This window comes from Rattus norvegicus, chromosome 4 (genome assembly GCF_036323735.1).
Source record: "Rattus norvegicus strain BN/NHsdMcwi chromosome 4, GRCr8, whole genome shotgun sequence".
Lineage (NCBI taxonomy): Eukaryota > Metazoa > Chordata > Mammalia > Rodentia > Muridae > Rattus > Rattus norvegicus.
This window is the reverse complement of record NC_086022.1, coordinates 154,475,081-154,502,766: the sequence shown is the minus strand read 5'-3', so window position 1 is coordinate 154,502,766 and position 27,686 is coordinate 154,475,081. Positions and strand designations below refer to the sequence as shown.

The 27,686-nt window shown below is 41.2% G+C and overlaps 1 protein-coding gene across 12 annotated transcripts in view; it reads left to right on the top strand.

Annotated features, from left to right (window-relative positions):
* Erc1 (ELKS/RAB6-interacting/CAST family member 1) overlaps positions 1-27,686 on the top strand; it is a 292,052-nt gene that overhangs the window by 225,221 nt on the left and 39,145 nt on the right. For 6 of the 12 annotated variants that reach the window (NR_172210.1, XM_063285649.1, XM_063285647.1 and 3 more), the window contains 3 exons: positions 4,598-4,742; positions 14,601-14,699; positions 16,110-16,176. Coding sequence is in view for 11 of the 12 variants with exons in the window: in XM_063285649.1 (XP_063141719.1) it covers positions 4,598-4,742; positions 14,601-14,699; positions 16,110-16,136 (271 nt within the window). In the remaining variant the exon portion in view is untranslated. The remainder of the gene's footprint in view (positions 1-4,597; positions 4,743-14,600; positions 14,700-16,109; positions 16,177-27,686) is intronic. The other 6 variants (NM_001394884.1, NM_001394883.1, NM_001394882.1 and 3 more) reach the window with 1 other exon arrangement.

The window sequence follows — 27,686 nt, the reverse complement described above, 5'->3', positions numbered from 1 at the left end:
GAACATCTTGATTCCATTAGACTTTGCAGGTCAAAGAGCAAGTTCAGCTGGTGTAGTTTACAGCACTAGGGACAGAGTGACTAGCCACTTTAATGACTTGCCTTTTTGCTGCAACTTACTCAGGAAATAGGGGTTGCTAACCACTGAAATGTTTGTGTCCACAGTTGATGGTGGGGGTGTTTGTTTGTTAACTGAGGAATAGACTCAGAACTGGGAGAGTGACTTGGCAGGAAGTGCACAACATTTTGTCCTGATCCCCTGGGGGTTCTCTCTTGTGTGTTCCTACTTGCTCTCTTGGAGGTCTCTAGGGAAACAGCAAGGCTGCTTGTGCTAACAGGACTCCATCTTGGTGGCAGCCTCTAGTCAGGAGCACTCTTTTGTGGTCAACTTCTGTTTGTGTCCAGCTCCTCAAATTCTAAGTCTCTTCCTAGAGAGGATCGCTTCTGACTTTTTATCTTCTTTTCTGTGTCTTTGTTTCTATCAGATAAAAATGTTTTATCAATAAATATCTTTTTACAAAGAAGACTGTTTTCAATAGGCAGCAACTAAACCCAGTTTCTTTCACAACTTAACTTTTTATTTCATTCTGAATTTTGTTGCCTCTGAAAACAAAAGTTTCAGCTTTTTTGTAGTGTGGTCTAACAAGCACCTAGTACCAGCTCACAGTGTAGTCCTTCCTGTCGGATACACCAGGAGAGCAGCAGGGGTAATGGCACCAAGTTTAAAGCTGTTGCTGTTGCCTACACATCCTTGCCTTGTCTTAAACATTTCCGAAGAATGTTACTCAGTAGTGGAACTCAAGGCCCTGAGTTAGTCTCCACGAGCCAAGAAGAGGAGTGATTCCACAGTCTTTTCAAGATGGTTCACCCAAAAAGATCCAGTTTGCTCCACACCCAGGACTAGCAAAAAGCAAGTTTGCAAGAGACTTTTTATTCAGCAACAGTGAAACGTTAGGAGCCAGGACAAGTAAAGGGATAGACGTGAGGCATAGATGGATTCTAAGTGTGACTATCCATGCTAGGCTTGAGCGTGGGCCTTTGCCCCATCAGATCTTGCAAGGGACCCAAGTAAAGGCTTAGTAGTTCTGGGTAGTTTTAACCATTGCTCAGCACCTGAAACCTTGGGGGTCCATACAGCAGAGAGCTCTCTACAGCAAAGCAACAGAGGTTTGTTGCACTTCACTGTACGACATCTGAAACTGGTGATGAGAGTGCAAAGTCTCAAGCTTGGGCTCAAGGGAACACCGAGGCAGAACGTCCATTTAAATAAGAACTGGGTTTATTAGAAGAGTTATTAACGTCAAGGAAAGACAGGCATGACAAGGGTGTCCTGAGGAAAGCTGAGGCCCACAGGACAAAGAAGCGGGGTTGCCATCTAACAGGTTCCAGAAAAGGGGGGATTCTGTGCCGGGGGTTGATGGATCTATAGTAGATACTTCCAAGTCAGGCAGGCTCTGATTCCCTGATGGCCGCAGGAGGGGATTGCTTCTTGCATTCTGAGGAAAGAGTGTGTCACCTTGAGGGTGTGGGGAACCTGAGGAAAAGGTACCTCTTTAGATACTGTGCATCTATTATATTAGGTGTTTGGGAGTTGGGTAACTCCATAGCTTGGGATGTGGTAGCCTCGAGTCTGTACACAGAATCAGCTGTCAGGATGGGGAGAGACCTGAGCAGCATCTGGAGTGGATCCCAGTGAAAAGCAAGTGAAGCTCCAGAGGCTTATTCATGTTTTCTTTGGGCATTAATAGTATCCATTACAAATTTATTAGGATTATAATATAACCAAGAGAACAATACTGGCTCTATCCCTCACTGTCCAAGCATACCATTTATGTAAGAGTTGGAAGTCAATCAAAATACTTCAACAGTGTAGAATAGTTTCCCCCTTTCACACTGTGCTTCTCTCCTTTTATTACCTCCTCATGAGTATGTGTGCATGCACACACACATAATATAGAGGCCAGAGACTAGACATTTCTCTCCTTCTACATAGTCAATTCTCTCCTTCCACCATCAAACTCAGGTTGGCATGCTTGCCCCCGAGCATTTCTCCTGGTACAAAACTCAAATCCCTATCATCTTTGTATCTAATAAAGATACTGATGCCATATAATTATACTGGTTATAATAATTCCTCATTTTCTCTTTGGCCAATACCAACTGATTCTGACAGGGCACAGATATGCAGCACCCTCACTGAGAGTGCGTGCTCCTCATCCCAATGTCTTGTGTCCTCAAAGGACCCTGATGACAGTCCATAGGAAGTGTCCAGTGCCCAGTGAGACCAGCTTGAATTCCTTCAACTATAAGGGCATCTCACTGCTTAAAATGTGTTTCAAGTGATCAGTCGATGTATTTAGACAGTCTTTATTGCTTTGGTGCTAACTAGAACCTGGATGTGTAAGCCACCTGCCATTCTACAGTGCTGAAACAGTAGAAAGTGATACTAGCATCCATGAGGATCTTCTCTTCCAACAGTAAAAGTTAAGCTTTTATTTTCGTATTGTAAACTGATCTGTGGCCCACATTTGGTATATGGCTTGTTCAGAGTTTAGTAGATCTACTCATCCAAAATAAAATCTTAGAATATTTAAATGACAGTCTTCCAGTTTGTGGCCTCACTAAACTTTTCCATATGACTGCAGTTGAAGCGCAATTATCTTAACAAAAGTCAGAAGCAAAGTTAAGCTTCAACAGCGCTTTTTCAGATTCAGCATTTCCTGGGTCAGAACCCACAGCTTCTTTATACAGTTCTCTTGTAGCAACTCAGATCTGTCCCCTTCCACGAGAGGTGACCTAGAGAAGGATGGGTTTCTTCACCAGCTCGTTCAGATTATATGTAAGTTCCTTCCACGTGCCTCCTTGATCTTTCCTTTGTGTACACAGACTAGAGTAGAGCCAGACTGTGGTAAAGAGTAGGGCAAAAGGGGAGGTCAGAATTAGCGCAGTATTAAAGTTTGCACAGAGAAACTGAAAGCTCTTATCATAAAAGCTGACACGTAGCACCAAGCACAAAATAAATTTATTATATGCAAATGATCCCAAGATCCAAGACTATAAAAGTTTTAATGCTTCATACAGCTCTCCATTGAGCCTCAGCCCTTTTCACCAGCTCTGGGCTACTTTCCTTTTTAGAAATGTTTTCTTTCTTGATAAAACTGTAGCTGTTTCTACCACTTTCCCGTGTCCCTGATCCAGTTCCTCATTATAAGAAATCCCAATGGGTACCCACTAAACCCCAGTATCTGCCTATAACAGAGTCACTGGTGATCTGTGACATTTAAGTTATTGTTTCAAAGTATATATAAAGATCATGACCAATAAAGTCACAGCCCTAAACTTACTTGCAGTAATGAGATCAAACACTTACTGATCTTGCTCCAGGAGCGAATGGTTGTGTTTCTAAGTCCACTTTTTTGAAGTTTACAAATCAGGGCTGGCAACATGATTAGTACAGAAGGTGAAGGCATTTGTACCCGAGCCTGACAGCCTGAGTTCATTTCCCATGGTGGGAACAAAGGGCAAATAGAAAGAATAGTCACCATGCCCTACAAAGGGACATGAGAGCAAAGCCAGAACAGCTTGGCAAGGCAGCTCCTCTTGTAAAGGAGTGCAGCAAGACTCGCCCCAGGCCGGCAGCCACCAGGACAGGAAGGTCCCGTGTGGTACTTATTCTAACACGGCTAGTAACTGTTTTCTTTTCTCCACTGGCCGAGGTCCAGCCTCATAGTCTTTTGCTTTTGTAAGTTTTAAAAGAATCACCCTGAAGGAAAGAAATAGGGGTTAAGTAGGGGTTCAGATTTGCATAAAAGTCATAGAAACTAAGGGAGATTTATGGATTATTAGCCCTGGGTGGGCAAATTATTTAATAGAAAAAATGGTTTTCATACCCAAGACTCCACATGAATAGAGAGAACAGACTGTTTTTGAGACAGCCTCACTTTGTAGCTCTTGCTTGCTTGGGACTCACTACCTAGACTAGGTTGGTTTCGAATTCACAGAGATTGGCTTGACTCTGCCCCTCAAGTGCTAGGATTATTAAAGAACGTGTCACCATTCCTGGCCTTATTTTACTTTTTAATTAAAAAGTAAAATTATAAAAAAAAGTTCCTATATAGAGTTGTAGCTAAATTCAAAAAAATGTACAAAGTTAGTGACGTTTTGTTTAGTTGGTCCAATCTTGTCACATATATGCTTTAACTACTTAATTCCTCCTGCTGATGAGTACCGTGTCAGACCGTGGAACCTTCCCCTGAAGACACCGGTCACACTCAGAAACCAGATCCCACCAAGGAAATCAGGCCACACATCACACATGCTCCTGCAGAGAGAGAGGAGAGACAGAGATGGAGAGAGTTCATGCACGTCTCACCCTGACCTATTAGAGTTAAGCTGTCCTGTGCTGTGGTCCTACTCAGTGCTTGGCTCTTTCATGCCCTTGCTCAAGTGAGCAATGCGACCTAAATCACATGGCATAAACTTCCTGCCACCCTTCGAAATGATATAAAACTCCGTTGTTTTCCTTTGTTCTCCAGACTTTTCTTTGTAGAACTACAAAGTGTTTCAGTACTCATGTGTTTTGTTCCCCTCCTTTTCAGACAAGAAGCTCTTCTGGCTGCCATTAGCGAAAAGGACGCTAACATAGCCCTCCTGGAGCTCTCCTCCTCGAAGAAAAAGACCCAAGAAGAAGTGGCCGCACTGAAACGGGAAAAGGACCGCCTGGTGCAGCAGCTCAAACAGCAGGTATTAGGTGTGCCCAAGGACAGCAGGGGCAGGCAGAAGAGGGCCCAGTCCTCCGTCCTCTCAGACATGTCGACATCTCAAAGATGTTTTTAGTATCTTGTGTTTCATGCTAGATATTAAATACAGAATATTTTCATAATTAGACACTTAACAAGTCTGGCAATATCTAAAAAAGTAAGATGTTACAAGTCTCAAAGTTTTTTAAAAACATAGTCACACTGGTCAATCTTTTATTCATATTCATATTTGACTACTTATTATGTTGAACATTTGCTTTCTCTGTATTTGCAACTTTTGGGGTTCAGTTTGCTTCCATTTCTTGCTATGTAGCTCTGGTTAGCCCAGTACTCATTTTGGAACCAGGCTGGCACCCAGTGCTGGGATTAGAAGTGTGTACCACCATTTTAAAATCCTATAAATAGTTTATCCTTGTTTCATTATTATAAACAGTTGTCAAGTTCCAGAGTGTGCAATAGAGCTACAGGCTAAGTTTAGGAATAAATTAATGGTTTAGGGCTACCTAATTAAGTGGGTCTGCAAGGTTGTAAATAATGCATCCACTCATAGTGAAAGGACCTTATGATTCGCACTATATCCATTTCCCTCAACTATAAATAAATATTGTGGAATATGAAGATGAATTAGCTTCTTCAGAGAACCAAGATCTTCTTGAGAAGACTAATACTTAAGTGCAAAGCTGCAGTGTATATGCCTCTTGGTGTATGCCTCAGAAATTCCTGGGAGCTGACTCTCAGATCCTAAAGCTCACTGTTTGCATCCTGCTCAGTTGACGAGAGCCTGTTCCTGTTGTCACAGATGTTTCTTTTCCCTGTTAAAGGCTGAGCATCATCTTTTTCCTTACACAGTCCTAATCTGGGTGTCCCCTGAGATTATACCCAGGTAACTGGCACAGGGTTGGGATGGTGTCTCCACTCTACAGTTGAGCATTTTCCTAGTTTTCTGTTGTGTTATATTTTAACTGTTTAACCCTTCAATACCAGTTTATTTCCTAATTTCCAAGCTCTTTCTATAAAGGGGTATTTGATTGTTTCTAGGTATTTCTATGCAATTGAGGAAATGCCCATCAGTAACCATCAGCTTTTTTACATTAATTAGTTATGTATTTTGTTGGGCACACGTGTCACAGTGTGTGTATAGAGGCTAGAGGACAACTTGCAGGAGTCTCTTCTAGAAATGGAACTTGACTTACCAGGCTTTGTAGCAAGTGTTTTTCCCCGCTGAGCCACACCATAGGCCCCCAAGTAATACTTTAATTCTTTTATGTGGTTCTGTCCATTCTGTAGTGGCCAGGTTTTAGTCTCTGGGAATTACTAGGACACATATGATACTTTATCGGCTACCTTCACTCTTGTTTACTGCTTCACTATAGAAAACCAGTTATTCTGACAGTCACTGATGTAGACCTTGAGATATGCCGAAACTTTGATTTGGCGCATCTTGGATTCTAGTAGACCTAGCAAACATCCACTTCTCTGAAAACTAAATTTGTACATACTTTTAAATGTCTTCTGAATCCTACTGGAATGCCAGGTCCCACAGTGCCAGTTGCCAGTTCTCTGTCCACATTCCATGTATAAGCAAGCTGTCTGCCCCCACATGTATACACACTCTATGACAACCTCACTTGAGCTATCTAACACCCTGATCATTCGAAGGATGTGTTTTTTTATTTTGACTTTACACTTTTCTTTCATAGGCTGTGGGACTGGCCGTTGGCCCACCTTGGAACAAACTGTGTCATTGTCCTTTTGTCTGTCTCTCACAGCAGCTCTCTCTATCTAGTGTGTAAGCCTGTGTTCTTCATGGTTCTTCAGAAGAAATTACTTGCTGAGGTGGTTGCATCCCTTTTATTAGGAACTGAGATATGCGGGTGCGGAACACCCCCATTTACTCCAAGTTTGCCTTTGGTGCATACTTTTGTCTTTATTTCCATCGGAGAAAATGTAGTCTGAGTACCAGCTCTTTCCTAGCCAGGTGCAGATTATTTTGCTTGTGTAAAATGTTTGTCCTCTTTCCTATCTTGAGGGTTCTATTTACAGTTATAAATCTACTGATATATATGATGCCATGTATTTTTGTTTAATTTCTTAGGTTTTTGAAAAGAGCTCTATTAAAATTGTTTGGGGGCTTGTCAGACATGTATATTTTTTTTTTTAACTTCTTGGTCTGAGGCCTTGACCCAACCCATTGAGGCAACTTTTTTTAAAGACTCTAATTTATTCATACATTTATACAGTGTATCTTGATCATAATCTACTACAAGATTCCCCCACACACTCTCCCCATAACTTCCAGTTACTGCTGCCTCCTGGGATGCCAACTGTCTTCAGATTGTTCGTGTGCAGGTAACCTCAGTTCGGTGAGCCCATGAGTGCCACAGCCATGTCATGTCTACAGCAGCCCTTCGGGACCCTCTGCCTCATCTTTTAACTCTACATTCTTTCTGCCTCCTCTCCACAAGTTCCCTGAGCCTTGATGGGATTGATAGAAATGCCACATTAGGGCTGAGCACTGAATGGGCACATACTCCCAACTCTGACCAGTTGAGTCTATGCACTAACTGCTACCCACTACAGAAAGAGACTTCCCTTGCCAAGACTGAGAGCAGCTCTAAGGCTATAAATGTAAAAATTTAGAAGGCAATATGACAACATTTCCACTTATCAAAATAAGAATAGTAGGTTCCCCACTAGGGCCTTCAACCTCCTGAGCCATGGGTTTTGGCTAGGTTTTCAATAGGGAACAACTTTTAAGGCCACCAAGGTGCAGCATGATAAATATGTAGACCCTTACCCATCGGTTTACTGTTGGCTTTCTATAGTACATAGAGTTCTCTTCTAACACAAGTGAGATCGTATAACAAAACACTGAAGACCTAATGTGAACCAAACTTTAATGTCGCCTATTTTTTTAATTTACTTTCTTTCTCTATAATGAAAAAAATAACATTAGATGAAAAATCTTTCTAGTCAGCCAAGAAAATGGAGCTTTCTGTAGACGAGTTACAGGTTTAAAGCCTTTCATTATGAATTAAATTTGGAATGAGAATCTTTTGCCAATAAAAATAATGGAGAATAAACCATTAAAGCTTCATACATAAGTAGAGTCCTGAGTTACCTGCATTCTTTGTTGTTTCAGAAATGATGACAAGAAAAGTCTTTTCCAAGAGGAGTCTGTGGAGTTAGAAAGCTAACTTCATTCAAAATTTAAAAATCAGCATGTATTTGTATAAACAGATTTTTTTCTTGTCATTATTTCCTAACTAATGCCATTTATTTATATGGCCATAAAGTACATATGAGACTATGCATAGGTTATATGCATATACTATACAATTTTTATATAAAGGACTTAGATGTCCTCACACTTCGGTGTTTTTGGAGGAGGGAGTCTTGAAGATTAGAACCAGTCTCCACTGATATCAGAGAACACTTATACACCACAAAGAACAACTTTTTAAAATTTAAGTATGGACTAAAGGAATATATTTCATGGTGTGTTGTTCACATTTTCACTTTCAGTGTTATTTTAATACATGTATATGTATACATGTATAAATAATTTTATTTTCATTGTCACTTGTGTACCAAGAGAGGCCTTATTCTTATATTTTCTTTCACATTTGCTGGAAGTAGTGAGAACAAAACGAGCCACAGTATCAGTGTTGTGATTGGTGATTCCTTAGCGGGGACATCCAGTTCATTCAAGTAAATTCCTATATTTCGAACATGACTGCAGGTGATGCTGTTGCTGTAGTTCTTGGATAGGTGGCGAGTATCTCCATGTATCACTCCCTCCTTGTGGAATCCCTTAGCAGCCTCCTTAAAGTCTGTGTTTCACTAATGTGGGTTTTCACCAATGTTCTCCTTTCCAGCTTGAGCAGATATTCCTACTGCCCAGTTCCAAAGTTACTCCCAGATCTTCAGTTTCTGTTACCATGTACCATGGTCCCAGTTACCAACATCAGTGAGTCATTTGCTACTCTATAAAAATCCCATCAACTTCACACAATTATTTCAAGAATTGGGGAATAGCTTAGCCTATGATTTTTATTTAGTGTCCTTTGTAAGTTACAGTCAGGCTGATGGCCAGGTCTACATCCTTAGCTTACTGGAGAGCCTGTGACTTCTATTTCTTCTTTTTCTTCTTCTTCTTTTTCTTCTTCTTCTTTTTCTTCTTCTTCTTCTTCTTCTTCTTCTTCTTCTTCTTCTTCTTCTTCTTCTTCTTCTTCTTCTTCTTCTTCTTCTTCCTCCTCCTCCTCCTCCTCCTCCTCCTCCTCTTCCTCCTCCTCCTCCTCCTCCTCCTCCTTCCTCCTCCTCCCCTTCCTCCCCTCCCCTTAGAGATATCTAACATTTTCTATGACCAACATCAATCTAGTGCTGGCTTAGAAAAAAAGGAACCTTAACTTTATTCTTATTATTTTACATGTATGGGTGCTTTGTCTGCATGTATATTTGTGCACTACCTGTGTGCCTAGTGCTTAGAGACTGGAAGAAAGCATTTGAACTAGAGTTACAGATGTGAAGGGAAAAACAAAATGTTCTTAGTATAGGAGCCAGATAGTCTCTTCTTCCAGCATATGGGTACTGGGAACCGAACTTGGATCTTCAGACTTGGTAGCAAGCAGCGTAACGCACTGAGCTAATCCTCCTGCTTCCACCTTTCACAGTACTAGGATTACAGCACATGCCACAACACCCAGTTTTAAGATCTGGTTTTCTATTGAAGGTTAGTGACTCTCGGCCACGTAGAGAACAAGTATAACCACTATACCAATGGTTACATAGGTGAACTGTGTAACCAATGAGAGAAATGTGAAAACAGAGCCAACAAAGACTTTGTGATTCCATTTCCAATACTCGTGGGAAATAAGGAGTCCAGGAGTCAAGCTGAAAATCTTAGATGGAACAACTTAAAGAATAATGACTCTTTAGTGGATAAAAGGTGAGACCTGAGGGAGCAAGGGGCTCACAGGGCTCTGCGTAGCAACAAAGTTGACGACACACCCCAGTGTAAGTATCACCTCGGAGGAGAGACAGCAGGAGAAGGTAGAAGGTCAACTGCGTAGTCTCATTTGGTGATTACTGTGGCTGTCACTTTCCTCTTGGTCGGAGTAGGGTTATTTTAACAGTGGTTCATCTGATGCCCCTCAACTCTCTCTGAAAGAGTGATACATCCGTTAGTCTGGTAAACAGATACTACAGATAGCTCATAGTTTACTAATAAAAGATTTCAACCTTTTCCTTTAAAACACCAGGCTTATTTCTTTATCTCTTATTTCCTTTCTTCGCTTGAGTATTTTTCTGTGAAATAGTTTCTGCAATGCCTTATTTGGCCATTAACACGTGACTCTTAGAAGAAAAGGCTAACAGAATAAACACTGAACTCCTTCTCACAAGTATGTAGGTGTGCATTTATGGCTTTAAGTAAAGTTGTACTTTGACTAGTTTCTTCCTTTACTTTTTCCTTCCTTCTTTTCTCCCTTCTTTTTTTTTTTTCTTTTTTCTTTTGTTTTGGAGCTGGGGACCGAACCCAGGGCCTTGCGCTTGCTAGGCAAGCGCTCTACCACTGAGCTAAATCCCCAACCCCCTTTTCTCCCTTCTTTAAAAGCAGTGTTATTCTTTATGCTGCTGAAACTAGATTTCATCCATCCTGTGACAGGGTTAAAGAGAGAAGACATCTGGTATAAAATCCCTTCCATGAAAGTGGAGTGCTTATCCCCTTGCCCTTTTATCTTACCTCAAGAAGCACAGCACACAACAGTGGCTCCTGAGGGATCAAGTGGGTGCTGTGTTGCATATTATGTCTGTGAGAGGCCACGTTGACTGTGCAAGGAGCAGGCTTGCATCAGATTCCTAATAGACCTTGATCAGAATCATGACTTTTAAGGAATGAAGAAGTTCTGTATCTTCTATCACATGGGTCGAGTGTATGATTCTTGCTCTTTCTGCTCAGGTCAGCTTCTTGTGCTTACACACTCATCCTCAAAAGCACTTGAAATGCTTTTCTGCCTTAGAAATGGATTAGCGTATGCTTTATTTGAATTGCTTTTAAGTTTTAGACACGTCCAAGATATCAGATAGGAAAGAGTAGCTCTTGTTTGCCAAGAACCTGCCTTGTCTTGGAGAGAGGTTCTGAGAAAGGAGTGTCTGGGAACAGAGAAAAAAACAACTCAAAGTCAAATCATGGATTACAAGCTGATGGCCTATGTTCTGCTCGAAGCAGCTTTCCAGAAAACACTCTCTCTCTCTCTCTCTCTCTCTCTCTCTCTCTCTCTCTCTCTCTCTCTCTCTCTCTCTCTCTCTCGCAATTCTAAAGAACTCTCTGCATTGCTCATCCCTTACAGATCAAAAGCCCAGTCTTCTATTTACATAACAACTCAGTCATCCACCCAGGTTCCCTTTTGATTATCCCATGAATCAGCATCCTATGACCCCAGCTCCCCGATTCTTAGAAAAAGACAGCAAGCACATTCTTTTTAAAATTGCAAATGAATTCACAGATCTGACTGCCTTTGTAAGCACAAACAATGAGCTAGCTAGGTGGGATCCTATCCAGAGATTACCATTTCCAATATGCCTTAGACCCAAACTATCTCTGTCCCAGACTGATCTTGAACTCAAGAATCTGCCTGCCTCTGTGTGGCTCACAATACAGCTGCCTGTTATTTTATGTCTTTGAAGCTCCTTAATATAATTCATAATATTTACTTGAGAAAGCATATATTCTTGAACTTATGTTTTCAGAGTTCTTTTCCACAGCCTTAAGGGCTATCCTGAAGGTCTCAGCATTTACCATTTTGCTGAGACACTGGTCACACCCTTGCCTCCCAGTCTTGTGCCATCTCTGTTGATCATGGAATCATTAACCTTAGCAGAGAGAACATTCCTCAAAGGAGGAACATGAAAATACGCACATTATTATACAAACAAGCCGTATGCCACAGCAACCATCAACACAGGCCCACGCAGGTCCACGCCTAACTGGCTTTGTTCCAATGTCATGTTGTCCCTTACATGGCCAAGTGGGACTCAGCACGTGTTTTGGGAATCTGCCTAATCCTTGCCCACAGTCACAGTACAGTCGACACAGGCTTTCCTGAGCACACAGGTGGTATCCAGATGCTTTGGTCTTTCTTTAGGTGTGACTTTGTTGTTGCTTCTTGTCCTTCCTTCTCTTCTGAGAGCTGCCTTGCAGACTTCCTAGTCATTATCTCAGTGTGTTCAGGCTAAGTATCTCCAACTGTAATTCATAAACAACCAAAGAATGGAAACCTAAGGTAGGGCTTCAACAGAGTCGGCATCAGTGGAGTGTTCACTGTGCCTTGCAGGATGTTCCTTCTCAATGTCTGCGCATGTGGCAGAATGGATGGGTGAACCCCTTAGCCACCTTTAGAAGACTCACTTAAGACTTAAAAGATCTCACCTCTCAGTCTTTTCAGCACTTGTGGGTAAGGTTTCAATATGTGAATTTCAAGCAAAAACAGACATTCAGACTATGTGCAAGGTCACCAGAAGGCATTCTAGAGAAAACAAAAATTTGGTATCTCAGTTTGTTGATATATATTCTCTTTTCTGTCATACTCTGGAAGGACAAACTGACAGATATACATGTGTTAGGTTAGAACGTAAAGAACGTGAGTACTCAACAGTGCAGGTTAAGCAGCCCATTTTACACAACCAGGAAAAATGAGGAGTAAGACCTGAAAATGAATGCTTGTCATTTTAGACTAATGACTCCTCAAAGCTATTAGGTACTGAATTTGGGCTATACACCTTTCTAAATGCTTTTCCTATTAGCTTAATTAACCTACCCTTACCGTACAGTCTTTTAGTCACATTCCATGATTCACCTTCATTTTAAAGATAGGGAAACTGAGGTTCAGAGTTTACCTCATAACATGCCTAAGGGTAGGGACTAGTATATGGAAGTAGAATCTAAACTAAGCCAGTTTGGCCCTAATGTCCCATCCCCATCCCCACCCACCCCGGCATCATTCACTAGATATCTCTGTAACTTTTTTTTTTTAATAATAAAAATGTTTTTATTTCACCATGAAATGTGTTAAAGATAACCAGTCAAATTTTGACAAAGCCATATGGCTGGGGAAATGAAGCAGTATTTTCTTCTAGAGATTAAGAATAACCCTGCATGATAGAGTGGTATTTAAAGTACCATGTATATAGAGATAGGTACCAAATGAGGGTGAGTCAGAAGAGTGCTCCCTCTTAGTTCACTACCAGGAAGAGGCACAATGGACTACTTGGTGTATTTGTTACTGCCCATTGCTGTGTAGCAGACCGTGGCCAAAAGCAATTTATAGAGGAAGTTTACTTTGGCCTACATTCCAGAGGGATAAGAGCCCATTATGTCAGGGAAGCATGGCAGCCAGCCGGTGTCAGGAATGGCAGCAGGAGGAGGAAGCTGACTTTTTTTTTACCTTAAGCAAAGAGCAGAGTTAATAGGAAGTAGACAGTGCTATATACACCCCAGCAAGGCTGTACCTACTAAACTTCCCCCAACAGGCTCAAACATACCTGAGCCTATGGAGGGTGTCTTGTTTAAACCACCTAAAATACCTCAATAATGACAGTGATTATCACTGAGAAGAGGGATCAGAGGGGATCTTTCCTTAACTTTATTCTTCAGATTATGTTCATGGTAAACACTTAAAAACCATACGATGTAAGCAAGACTTTAAAACTTTATTTGAACAATATTTTATTTGTGAACCGTACGTTACTTTTGCATATTCTGACCCAGATAAGTGACTCTAAAATGATTGCCAGGTACCCATTTCCCAGAGGCCCGAAGTTACCAGGCCACCTTTGTACCAGACGGAGATAGAGTCTCGAAAGGCTCATGGGACATTTGTATATTTTCAAAACCTAAATTATTTATTGATTACTGTTAAATTTTATACATATATCTTTCATAGTAAGTTACACACTTTTTAATTCTCTTTGATTTTTCTAGATGATCTATTGTTTAATTTCTAAGTAGTAACTTCTTCCCAAATACTTAAATCATATTTATATAAAATCTACCCCAAAACTGAATGAGCTGTTTAAAAAATAAGTAATTTCTTAGATTACATGGAAATGAGTTCTACCTAAATATAAACTAAAATATTAAAGTTGCAGAATGCTATATATAGTATAAGCTAGTCTTTTTTTTTGGGGGGGGGTTCTTTTTTTCGGAGCTGGGGACCGAACCCAGGGCCTTGCGCTTCCTAGGCAAGCGCTCTACCACTGAGCTAAATCCCCAACCCCAGTATAAGCTAGTCTTAATTATCAATATTTTAGAAAATGTAGTTTAGTAAGGGCTTGCTTTGAGACTGTTACCTTCCCTGCACAGTTATCTGCCTAGTTTAGCTCAAACGACGATAACAAATACCATAGCGTAGTTGGTAGAAATAGTAGTTTATCTGTTTGCTCACAGTAGAAAAGTCTGGAAGATCAAGATCAAGGTCTCTGCTGACTCCTTTCCTGTTGAGAGCACTCTTCCTAGGGCTATCTTCTTTGTGAGATCTTTGACTCGTTTGCTCTTAGAACACAGCTAGGGCCACAAGTTAGGAGTAAACCCTTTGACTTCACTGGATCTGAATTATTTTTTAAAGACCTTGTCTCTAGAAGCAGCGATGTTGGGGTTAAGGCTTTGGTATTTGAGTTGCTTTGCCTAAGCCCTTGACAGTATCCTCCCAAAGTCTGTGTCTAATTGACTTTATTGTGGATGAGACTATTTTCATGCTCACGGACGTCATCAAGGTACTCTAAGGTTGCTCTACCATGTATCATGGGGATTTTATCTCAATTTAGATTATGAATTTCTTTTTAGACACAAAATCGAATGAAACTAATGGCTGACAACTATGAAGATGACCACTTCAGATCCTCCCGTTCCAATCAGACGAACCATAAACCCTCCCCAGACCAGGTAAGACTGTGCTTGAGTGGTTCATCTTTTTAGAAAGAACACTTCTATCCATATATGCTGTGGTAACATATTGCAAATTCTAGGTTATAAATTAGAAGAATCTTAGCTTTTTCTCAAAATTATTTCCATATAGGAAGTTCATGATTCTGAACATCTTAAAAGCATAGGCTTCAGCTTTTCATAAGAACTATTATTAAGTCATTCCCTTGAGATGAAAAAACGAGTGAGCCCTACTTTACTTATTAAAGAAGGGGTTCCTTTCTAGGAAAGCAAGACTGCTCACGTGCAGACACAGCTCAGAGAAGTTAACTCTTGTTGAATTGCAAAGGATTTAGTCTGCACACCGTCCCTTAAAGGCACAGCTGCCAGCTGGGTTCCTCGGTGGCCAGCAGCTTGTCTAGCATGTGCAAGAGCCTGGCTTGAAGCTCCAGGACCACAAAACATAATTTTTTTGAATGGGTGATAGAAGAAATTTGAGTTCTTCCCTTCATTTCCTGGTGTAGCCCTTCAGCATGACACTGTCAAGAGTCGCTGTTGCTTTCAGCTTGCTGCTAATACAAATGAGACATTCATGAAACTGAAGACAATCATGCTCAGTTGCAAATTTTTAAAAGGAAAAAAAGCAAGCCCTTCCAAGATCTTGAATTTGATGACACCCTATTCATTGGATTGGACAGGTTATTTCATATCTCTGTGCCCAAAATCAGTTTCAACATCTGTCATACCCAATCTTAAAATGTATAAAAATGCAAAACTAAGGGGAAAAATAATAGCCAAGTAATTACAACCATATGACTGCAAAGTCAAGGAAAACTCCCCTGCTAAACATCTCCGCCAAGTGACAACTGGCACATTGTCTTAAAAGAAGCCATAGAAACATATAGGTGACAGTAACAATTGGTATCCAAAAGGCTGTTCCGAGAGTCAGAAGGAATGGTCCTATAAGATGGCCTTTACCAGGGCAGCTGAGGCATACCTCATACTTTAGAGGGAAACAGAGTCAGCCTTATGTCAGTGGAGAGCCATCTGCCTGGTGTGCCCCACCTAGAAGCCGCTGCTCTGCCTGCTTCCTGCTGCTGAATTAGGACTCAGCCTCTGCCTGAGACACGTCAGATCTCTCCATGCAGCAGGTTTGGAGATGAGGTAGAGATGGTAGGATGTGGGAAGGGCAAACAGATGGAGAAAAGTGACAAGTAGATCCTACAGAAAAGCTCTGGGAAGGGAGGAGAGCAAACATGGAACCATAAACTCGTTACTAATTCGTAGTTTAGGGAGCAGAACCTAATGTACAAACAGCCAAGAACTTCTTTTCTGCTACATTATGTTTATGTCTTTGTTTTAATACTAACCAACTCTTTTTCATTCCCATGCTGCCCTGGGGCATTGTTCCCTTGTCATCTCTCCCCATAGGATGAGGAGGAGGGTATATGGGCATAGCCAATCAGATGCTCTTAGTTCAGCCATTTTGTTCAGAACGGTGAGAAACAGCTTTCCTTAACTACGGAAATGATGCTCGCTTGTGTCCGTGTTCTTTCCCCGTGATCACCTCACCTCTTCTCTGTCCAGTCATGAACTCTCCGGTGTGCTTCCCGCTCCTCTTACGTTCACATGACTCTGTGTGGATTGCTGTGCTTTACAGAGTGGGCTTTGGATTTTGTGTCTTTTTTTTTTCTTTTTGTGTGTTATTAGTCACATTTATTTCTTTCTGTACATTTTTGACAGAACTTCCAGGGCATATAACGAAATTTCTCAATTAGTGATTTTATTTATAAATCATCCTGTCTCTGATGATTTTACAGTGAGTTTAGTAACTCACAAATTGATGGGGTGCGCACAGACAGATATGTTGCTATTAGCCTATGTTTAAAATATACTTTATGATAACTATAAATATACAGTGTTTTATTTTTGTTTTTAAAAGACTGTACTGTAAACTGTACCATCTCATGTTCCTACCTGCTTATAGAGAGTACACTGAGCTCTGAGGGTCACAACCTAGGGCTTTGATATTACTCTTAAAATATCAATGAAGTTGGAACAAAGTTTGATAAAGGGGGGATTTGAGGGTTTTTTTTTTTAAGAAAAATAAATTATTTCATATTCCTTTTCTTACATCACTGCCATGTTCAGCAGCTGCCAGGACACTGTCTGGATTCTCCCTTATAGGCCATTTGGCTGGAAAACACAGTGCAGCTGTGGCCATATCTTCCTTTGATCTGATGATGCCCTTGAGGTTTGTCTAAGGAAATCAGTTTCTTGGAAAATGATAATTGTGACTACTAAGCTCACACGTACTGGTCCTTGCATCTGCTGGACACACCACCCATGCTTTTGTGGACCTCACTCCTCTGGAGTCAGTTCTCCCTGAAATGTCTGTGTCTTGATGTTAAACTGCTTTAAAAATGCAAACATATCAACTTCAGAATATTGAACACAGCCAAAACGGATAAAAGGTAAGTCGTTCAGTGGCCAGGTTTCTGTATGACTTTTAGCAGCAGGTGGGAAAAGGATAGCGTCAGCGAGCTGCTTGCCAGAAAAAGCTAGAAGTCAAAGGAAACCTGTGTCCTGGTTGTTCTTCTGCACACTGCAGGGCCACGTATTATGACCATGAGGTGGGTAGGGCCACACAATAGCTATAGTTGAGCAGTCATTTGTAAATGAATATTATTCTGCCTTCTCCATTTTGGGCAGGGCAAGGTAGCTTCTTGGCTTGCAGGAAGTATACACATATGCTTCATATACGCAAATTGTTTTACTCACAGCCCCTTTGCTTGTCAATGGTAAGAAACATTATTGTTTGGAAAATGAGGTTAGTGAGTAACTTTACCAAGAGATTGAAAAATAAACAAGCATGGGGTTGGGGATTTAGCTCAGTGGTAGAGCGCTTGCCTAGGAAGCGCAAGGCCCTGGGTTCAATCCCCAGCTCCGAAAAAAAGAACCAAAAAAAAAAAAAAAGAAAAATAAACAAGCCATCTCATGTCCTGGGTCTGGAGTCTACATTTCCATGTCTGCTGCTCTAGTGGAGCAGATCTATACCAAGCTTCCTCTGCTCCTCCTGCACTAACCCTTTCTTACCTGTGTTCTTAGAGGCTGACTGCGCCTGCTGCTGCTGGTGGCTCACATGGCACCTTTGCAGCTAGCTGGCTGGAACTGTTGGTTTTATAATACAGTGTTGTACACTTTCTGAACTCTGCCACACACTTGAAGTGGTAAAACACTGTACCTAAAGAAAAACACTAACAAAGGCTGGAGCTGCGGTGTGTGCTGTAATACCAGCACTTAGATTATAGATTCAAGGCCACCTTGAGCTACACAGCAAGACCCTGTCTCAAAAACAAAATCAAGAATTGTATGGGGCTGGAGAGATAGCTCAGGGGTTAAGAGCACTGACTGCCCTTCCAGAGGTCCCGAGTTCAAATCCCAGCAACCACATGGTGGCTCACAACCATCTGTAATATACATTAAGTAAATAAATATATTTTTTAAAATTTTAAAAAAATAATTGTATGAGCAATCCCTGCAGCCCTACAGAAGTCTTGGCTTCTTTTTATCCTGCATTTCTTTCTTTGTTGTCTCTACAGAGAGTGGATTTCTCTTAACAAAATTTTGAATTTGAAATTTATGTTTTCCCACCAACTTAAGAACTTAATGTTTTGTCTAAAGCGCCTTATAAACCACCACTCACTGTGGAAGCTTGAATCTGAAGTAGAAACCATAAATAATGAGTTGGGAGGAGCTGAGAGGCCTGAGCTGGGCCAGGCTGGGGGCTGCAAAGCTGAGGTTCCAAATGCAGGCCTTTGATCAATTTCTGCCAGTCCTTACAGTCACACCCGCTGGCTGACTGCTCTCCCCACTTTGACTTCCTCTCTAAGAAACAGTGGTGTAAGAAGTAGAGGCACAGGGGTTGGGGATTTAGCTCAGTGGTAGAGCACTTGCCTAGCAAGCACAAGGCCCTGGGTTCGGTCCTCAGCTCTGGAAAAAAAAAATAGTAGAGGCACTCTGAGACATGGACCTAGACTACATAGCCTGGATCCAGACACCGCCACTTAACTCTGTGGCCAATGGAAAGTAAGGTCACCTCTCTATAGGAGTTTCTTTATCTAGTTCTTGAATTTATCAGTGCATGTAAGATGCTGTCAGCAGCTCTTACATCCCTAAGCACTGTGCTGTTGTGTTCATTAGTTAGCACTTATTCCGAAAAGAGTAAGTTTTCAGTGGCTGTTACTATTACTGGACATCATCATCTCAGTACATTGTCTTTATTTCAGAAGTAAGTCTGCAGGAGACCTGGGAGTTGTGACAAAGGGGTCCCAGGCATTTCTGTTCTAGGACAAGTGACTAGTAGCTGTTGTTAAGTGGCAATCAGGATACAACTTATTACTGAAAGTTTGATGTCATGTATGTTGAGGAATATTTTTCTTTAGGAAAACAACTTGTATGCTAGCAAGATTGCTCAATGGATAAAGGTACTTGCTAAGCAAGCATGACAACGGTAATTCTATCTCCCTATCCCCACATATGTCAGAGGAGGAAAACTAACTCCAAAAACTTACCTACTGACTCCATATGTGAACCATGGTACACACACATATTATTATTATTATTATTACTCATAATAATAATAAAAGACACTTTAAATTTTAAGAGATTTCCATATATATATATATATATATATATATATATATATATATATATATAGTCAGTCAGTGGCATGTTCTGTAAAAGAATACAATCCATCAGTAGCAGTGACACATTTGCCAACATAGGATGCCAAACAGTAGTGCACATCTGACCACTTTAGCCACCCCAGTGAGCGCACCAGAACATAGACAGGCTAGTTCTATGTCAGCTCAACACAAGCTAGAGTCATCAGAGAAAAGGAATCTCGGCTTAGAAAATGCCTGCGTAAGATTGAGTTGTAAGGCATTTTCTTCAGTAGTGATCAGTGGGGTACAGGGGTGGGGACACCCTTATGTTGGTGGTCTTGGGTCTATGAAAGCAGACTGAGCAAGCCAGCAAACAGCACCACTGCCAACGCCATGGTCTCCCCTTAGCTCCTGCCTCCAGGAGTTCCTGTCCTGACTTCTCAATGTTAAAGAGTGATGTGGAAGTGTAAGCCAAACAAACCCTTTCCTCCCCAACTTGCTTTTGGTCAAGGTGTTTCATCACAGCACCAGAAACCCTATAAGAGACAGCAGATTTTCTGTCTAAACTAGCTTGTTCATACATTCTTTCTCCCTTCACTTTCTCCTTTCTTCTTCGTCTTTGACAATAGAACATAGGAGCCATGAATAAAAGAATATTAATATGATTGCTTTTGCTTTCCTCTTATCGAGAACAGTGCCTCATCACCCTTAGTTTAATAGATGTATATCCACACAAATAAAATGTATGTGATTATAATATGTGTGTGAATTTGAAAGCACAGATATACCAAAATATTAATTATTTTCCTGGAACTCTTCAAATCTTGCTTTCAAGTTCTTGTATCAGCTTGACAAGTGAGGCTGCATGTTTTCCACTGTCCACAAGCTGTCAGTAATGTGACAAGTGAGGCTGCATGTTTCCCACTGTCCACAGGACTGTCAGTAATGTGGTGAAGGCATAATCACTTGCCCTGGTTTGAGCTTGCCATTAATTTCAATTTCATTTGCAACACTATTTAACTAGGAACATTTTATTGATAAATTGATTTTTATCTTGAATCTGTGTTTTATCTCGAATCACTTAAAGAAGTAGTTAAAACCATTAAAAATGCTAAATATATAAGCCAGTTTTGATCACGTTCTGGCACAAAGTTTGCTTATGATCTTGCAAATGACTTAAAATGTTAAAGATCATAAAATATTTTCAACAGCTGACCTCAACTTAACCATCTGATTTCTGAAAGTAAATGATGTTGCCATAGTCTGCATATGTCAGTGCTATAAGGGAATTCTTAGAATTGGGGATGATTTAATCCCTTGGCCATTATGAAACTCACATGCAGATTTTCTCGATGTAAATATGGTGTGGCAAGTGCATCCTCTCTAACCCAGGCCCTGTTTCCTGCTAGGAAACCACTAGTGCTCTACCACTGAGCTAAATACCCAACCCTGTCACCTTCTTTCAATCCTACAAATGTCTCTCTTTTATCTGCCTTCCCTGAGACATCATCCTTAAATATCTCCATGTTGACAAAGGGAGTTAATTTCACATAGTTTTTTACTGCTTTGTATAAGTCTCTTGATTTATTCTGTCATTTATTTAGTCATTGCAACATGTCATCTCATGCTTGAGCAAAGTTCATGCTCAAGAAGTACACAGTCAAGTTACAAAAAAATGTTTGAATCTTTCCCCCCTTTCCATCCTGCCTCACAAGGATAATTCAGCAACCCTGTGGGACTTTTGCTGAAGATACACAGTACTAGAAAGTCATGCCATGCGAAGTATGCTTGGCCATCGGAGTTACTGTTCACTGAGGCTAAGACAGGGGGCTTACAAGTTAATGGGACTATAAAAAGCAGGGCAGGGGTGGAGACAAAGAAAGTATTAATATGGATTTAAGTGTGGACATTAAGGGAAAGAGATAGACTTAAGAAATGACTTTATTGCATACTCTACAGTTGTTGGCCTGGCCTTCTCTAAAAGGCCACATTTAACCCATCACTTGGGAGACAGACGCAAATGGATCTCTGAGTTTGAGGGCAGCCTGGTCTACAGAGTAAGTTTCAGGACAGCCAGGGCTACACAGAGAAACCTTGTCTCAAAAAGAAAAAGGAAAAAAAAAAAAGAGGCTGGGGGGAAAAGAAGATTAGGAAGATAGGGAGTTCAAGTTTTCCTCAGTTATGTAGTAATTTGTGATCAGCCTGAGCTGTCACTCCCTCCCCTTACAAAAAGAAAAGATTATATGACTTTGGTAGCTTTCAAATTTTTATTGTTTCAAAATTTAAAAGCTTAAGTTAAAATGTTTTGATATACTTTTTAGCGACAAAGCTTTTGGTAAGTGTTTTGGGTCCCCATTCCCACCCCCCTTCCCTCGGAACAAAATTGAGACACTGTCACCCTGAACCTAGGCTAGTCCTGATACTCACTACCTAGTGCAGGCTAGCATCAAACTGAAGGCAATCCTCTTGTCTCAGTCTCTCCAGTGCTGGGATTACACATCTGTACTCCAAGCTTGGTTCATAAGGTAGTTTTGTTGAGTTGTTATATGTATATATGTGTAGGCTGAAAGATGAAACCATGGGTAGAGGGAGTCAAAGGAATCCTTATAATGTTGGGGTAAAGGAAATAAAGGCTTTGACTGTAAACATAGTTTCTGATCTTGGGTTTCATGATCCAGTTGATTCTTAGCCAATGGGAGTAACAGGCTTCTTTGTCTTCCCCATCCCCTTAATTTTCTCTTTATAGCTTGTCTTGGTTTCTCCTTCTGGGACTTTTAATTCCTTTATCTTGTTGGTTGATGGCCAACCTAAGTTCCATTTTCTGAAGCTTCTATTGCTGTACCAAGGCTATAGACACTGCCTATCCTGAAAGCTTGGAGTCAGGGGACCATCACTGATGAAAATTTAGTAGAAACAATTTCATCACTGAAAACATCAGACTGCAAAAACAATAAGCGCCCAGCAGATGAGCGCCTAATTTAGCACCAAATATAGAAGGGTGGTTTGGCGTCATAATCTGCGTGAGGCGTTGATCTCAGTAAATCACTGCAGTGTTGAGACTGAACCTGACAGGTTCCACTTAGTCTTGGAGAACTGAAGGCCAGATTGTCGGGTATGCCTCATGTATATGTCCATAGCAGCCTACCCTAGTCTCACAGCTTCCCTCCTGTGCTCTGCCAGATATCAAAGGCCAAGTCTGTAAGAACCACTTCCGTCCTCTTAACTTTTGAACTTAAGAATTAGATCCCTTGGGCTATAAAAAGAAATTTTAAAACATATTTTTAGGTGTATATAGGAAAACAGGAGCAATTCCAAAAAAGTAGTCCAAATAGATTAGAAGGAAAATATTGCATGACTAAATATGTGATTCTATGAGCAGTTCCTGGAAGAAAAAACAGTAAAGCAAACCAAAACATAAATACAGGCCTGGTAGGTCCATACACGGAACTTACCTTTGTGCGTAAGCCTCAGCTACAAGCAGTATTGTTATGGCTGTCGTTTGTGACTGCTCCTTGTCCAGGGGTACAGTGTACAGCTGGAGAAGCATGGTATGGGTCTTCTAATGTCCCCTGGCTTATTGTAGTGACTGTCAAGGTCACACTGTGTCTTCATACCACATAGAAGGCAAAAGGTTTTCCTAAATGGGAATCTCTAGGCTGACTGACACTCATTCTTACTCTGGCTTTTGAAAGTTGCTTGTTGAAGCTTTAATCATCTTTTGATGTCAGGCCCCTTCCACAGTGGTTACTGTACAAGCGTGTTCACAAAGCTTCTGGTTTATCAGGTAAGGTAGAACCAACAAGAAAAACAATCTGTTCTGCTACATCAACTTTCCAAGGCACCATAGTTTTTACCTATATTTCTTGTGTGCCAGGGCATCCAGAAAAAAACCCAGATAATGGCTTTTTAACTTTTTAGGTCATCATACAAAGAAGAGGTTTCATTATGGTATTTTTCTACATATGCATCATCATCCTTTGGTTTTATTCATCCCCTGCCCCTACTGTCCTTCCCATGAATAACACCTACCAGTCTTCCTGATTCCTTTTCTCCCCTCCCCTTTTCATTAAAATCTCCTCCTTCCCTCTGATGGCCCCCACCCTGTTTTCATGATCTGCACATACATGTGAATGCACACACATAAATGTAAAGAGAGAAAATGTGGTGTTTGTTTTTCTAATTCTGGTTTATTTTGCTTAACATAATGCCAGTTCAAACCATTTTCCTGCAAACGTGTGGCTTCATCTTTTAAGCTAATGAAAATCTACGTGTACCCAGGTCAGGTTTCTTTAGTCACTCATCTGTTGATAGATTCCTAGCTGTTCCATTCCCTGACTGCTGTAAGTGGCGGAGTCATGAATGTGGATGTGCGAATAGTAGTAGTTATATTATTTTGTGAGTAATGGCCGCACTAGCTCACATTGCCATCAACATGGGGTAAAGGTCCCTTTCTCCACACGTCCTCACCAAGATTTTCTGTCATTTGCCTTTTTTAAAGCCATTTTTACTGGGTGAAATTAATTCTAGAAGCAGTTTTAATTTTTATTTCTCTCTTCAAATATTTATGGGTCTTTTGTATTTCATCTTGTAGCCCATTTGGTGATTGTATGATTTGTTTGTTTAGTTTTTGCAGCCTTTATATACCTATTAGATGTATACTTGGCAAAGATTTATTCCATTCATTCTGTCTTCAAAAAGCTTGTTTCATAATTTCTTTTGCTGTACAAAAGCATTTTCATTTCATATATCCCACTTCTCAGTTCCTGACATTCTTTCTTGTGTCTGGAGGCCTTTTCAGAAACTCCTTGCTATACCTGTATCTCATTGTTGTTGTTGTTGTTGTTGATCATTTTATTTGTTTACATTTCAAATGAAATCTCCCTTCCCAATTATCCCTCCACAAACCCCCATCCCCTCCCCTCCCTCCTCCTTTCCTCTATGAGGGTGCTCCTCCACCCACTCACCCACTCCTGCCTCACTGCTCTAGCATCCCCCTTCACTGGGGCATCAAGCCTCCACAGGACCAAGGACCTTCCACACCCAATGATGTCAGATAAGGCCATCCTCTGCTACATGTGTTTCTGGAGCCATGGCTCCCTCCATGTATACTCTTTGGTTAGTGGTTTACCCTCTGGGAGCTCTGGGTGGTCTGGTTAGTTGATAATGTTCTTCCTATGAGGTTACAATCGCCTTCAGCTCCTTCAGTCCTTTCTCTAGCTCTTCCATTGGGGTTCCCTGGCTCAGTCCAATGTTTGGCTATGAGTATCTGCATCAGTATTGGTCAGGTGCTGGCAGAACTTCATGTCAGACTCCTGACAGCAAGCGTTTCTTGGCATCAGCAATTGTGTGTGTGCGGTGGGAGGTGGGGTAGGGGGTTTCCTGCAGGTGGGATGATCACCCTAGGTCTCTGGATGGCCTTTCCTTCAGTCTTTTCCAATTTTTTGTTCCTGTCTTTCCTTTGGACAGGACTATTTCTGGGTTAACAATTTTAATATGGGTCGGTGGCCCCATACCTCAACTGGGAGGGTGTGCCTATCTACTGGAGGTAGTCTCTACAGGTTCTGTCTCCCCTTTGTTGCATATTTCAGCTAAAGCACTCCCCGTTGGGTCCTGGGAACTCTTACTTCCTTGGTGTCTGGGGATTTCTAGTGGCTATCCTTAGTTATCCATCCCCCACTGCTACATATTTTTATTCGATTTTCTGACCCTCAGTACTTCTGTCCTTTCCAGTACCTGATCCTATCCCCACCCCCCTTTTCTCCCTCCCCCTCCTCTCTCCCTCGCAGGCCCCTCCCTCCCTCTGCCTCCTGTGATTATTCTGTCCCCTTCTGTGTAGCACCCACACTCTCATCTTCATGTGGAAATCTCAGGTCTTGCATTAAGATCCCTGGTTTATTTTTAATTGATTTTTGTGCAGGGAAAGAGATGAAGATCTAGTTTTTATTCCTCTGCATGTACATATCCAGTTAATTCGGCATTATTTGTTGAAAAATGTGTCTTTTGTATTCCTTCCTTGAATACTGTATGATATTAGCTGTGTGTTTTTTTCTGGATTCTTCATTCCATTAATCAGGCGTTCTGTGCCAGTATCGTGCAGTTTCTGTGGACTCTAATGGTGTCTGGTGTTACACCTCTCTTACTGTTCGTGCTGTTCAGGTTTGCTTTGCTATTCTGAACCTTTTGTGTTTCCATGTGAATTTTAGTGGATTTTTTTCTGGTTCTGTGAAGAATATGGTTGGTAATTTGACGGGGGTTATGTTAAATCTGTGGATCATTTTTATAGTATTAGCTTTGCCAGTCCGTGAGCGTAGACAGTCTTTCCATCTTGCAATGTCTTCAGCTCCTTTATTCCATGTCTCCAGGAGACAAGAAAGGAAGGGGCCTTATCATTCCTCCTAGATACTCCTCTCCTCTCTGTCACAAGTGACCTGGGCTGGATGAACTGCTGTGGGGCTTCTTGTGTATGAGAAAACACAGTGGCTTTTGCAGCAGGAAGATAGAAAACAGGGGAGAAAAGGAATTGATGCTATTCTTGATACAGTCTCGGTTATTTTGCTGTATCAATGTCCAGTGGTGCTATTTTTTTCTTGAGATGTCATTGTGTGACATTTGTACGGTAATGCACCTATACGTCCTGCTTTTTTTTTTTTTTTTCTCTAATGAAAGACTACATCTCATCCATGAAACTGAAAAAAGCATCTTTGTTTAGTGTCTCTTACAAGGTTTGTACATAGTTCTCATGGTGTGGAAGAAAGAGCTTTGCCTTTAGACCTGCACTGGCCCCTCAGCACCTCTGTAACTGCTACAAGTCACTTAGCATCTTTAAGCGTTACAGCCTCTGTGCTAAGTCATAATTCACTGTGTGCTATCCTAGAGAGGCCTGAGAAGGAAGGGCTCTTCAGGGAGGTGAGAAATACAATAGGAAACTAACTGGTGGGAGAATTAGGAACTTCAGGGAGGGGGACAAATGAGAGCAGAGTATGATGTGTGCTTATGAAGATGCTAAGATGAAACCCATGACTTTGTATATAACCTAAATTAATGAAAGAATGACTACATCGCATTGAGGGATACTGTGAAGATTAAATGTCCTCACTTATTCTATTCATGTTACCCTTTGCCAGGAACGCAGGGAGTGCTGAGAAGTAGCAGTAAGTATAGCATTGGTGACAATAGTTACACAGCTTGTGAGTGGTCCTTGTGGGTCTCCTGTGTCCTATTATAAAATGCATTCTTCTGATCACCCATAAAACTAGGCCTGGTAACCAGTTTTTTCATCACTGAAACTTAATCATAAAATTGAAAATCTTTCTGAGCATCGATGCATCCCTAGAGAGCTCAGCACTAGCTTAGCAGCTCCACTGCTCTGTCCTGAAGGTACTGGGTAGGTTATCTACAGAACAGACATCATGCCCTGCCCAGTTACCTCCAAGAAACACCCACCCCACAAAAGATTTTTTCCTCCACTTCTGGAGTTTTCTGACTAAAGAGAATATTTATGCAATAGCAACAAATCATTAAAAACGTCTTCACCCCTCTATACTGTGGTTCACAGGTACACCCTACATTCTTGAGGTTCCCTGTATGTGACTGGGGGGGGAGTCCTTTCCCTCATTTGATTTACTTGTTAGAAATGACAGCATTTAAGAATCACTAAAGCATATGCACTCAGATCCATGGGTTCATATCATGATGAGGAGTATCCAACTAACAAAGCACTTGTCTACTCTTCCTGATATTATTTATGATTCGGGCACTTTCCTAAACAGCCAGCTATCTTCAGCATTGTGTACAATGAGACCCTTCACATCCTACCTGGTTTTCACAGTCATCTGAAAATATCGCGCCCTACCAAACTCACAGGTTCTTACTGAATGAAAATAGGAGCAGTTTGCGATGTGTCTCAGTGGCCCTGGATTCAACACCTCCTCCCATACACACACACACACACACACACACACACACACACACACACACACACACACACACACGAGGTTTGCATGTATTTTGCTTACTTTTATGCAAGAGTAACCACTGTTTTCAATACTCTTGTTTCTCCCCACACCCTAAGAAGTTGCTATCTAATCTGATACCACGTGTATGTAAGCGCCCTGGGTGAGCTGTCCAAGACTTAGTACATTTCCTAACACACTGCATATTAAGTTCAGGACTCAACTCCTGAGGTTATCATTCTGTACAGCCCCTTTGATGCTGTGAAAGACAGGCCTGCACTTGCTATCATGTGACATTGTTTTTTTAGGTGATGCTATGGAGGGCTATTAGTGGATGTCTGTCTTATCTGGACCTTCAACAGCAGTTTTGTTAAGCAGGGCTCTGTGGC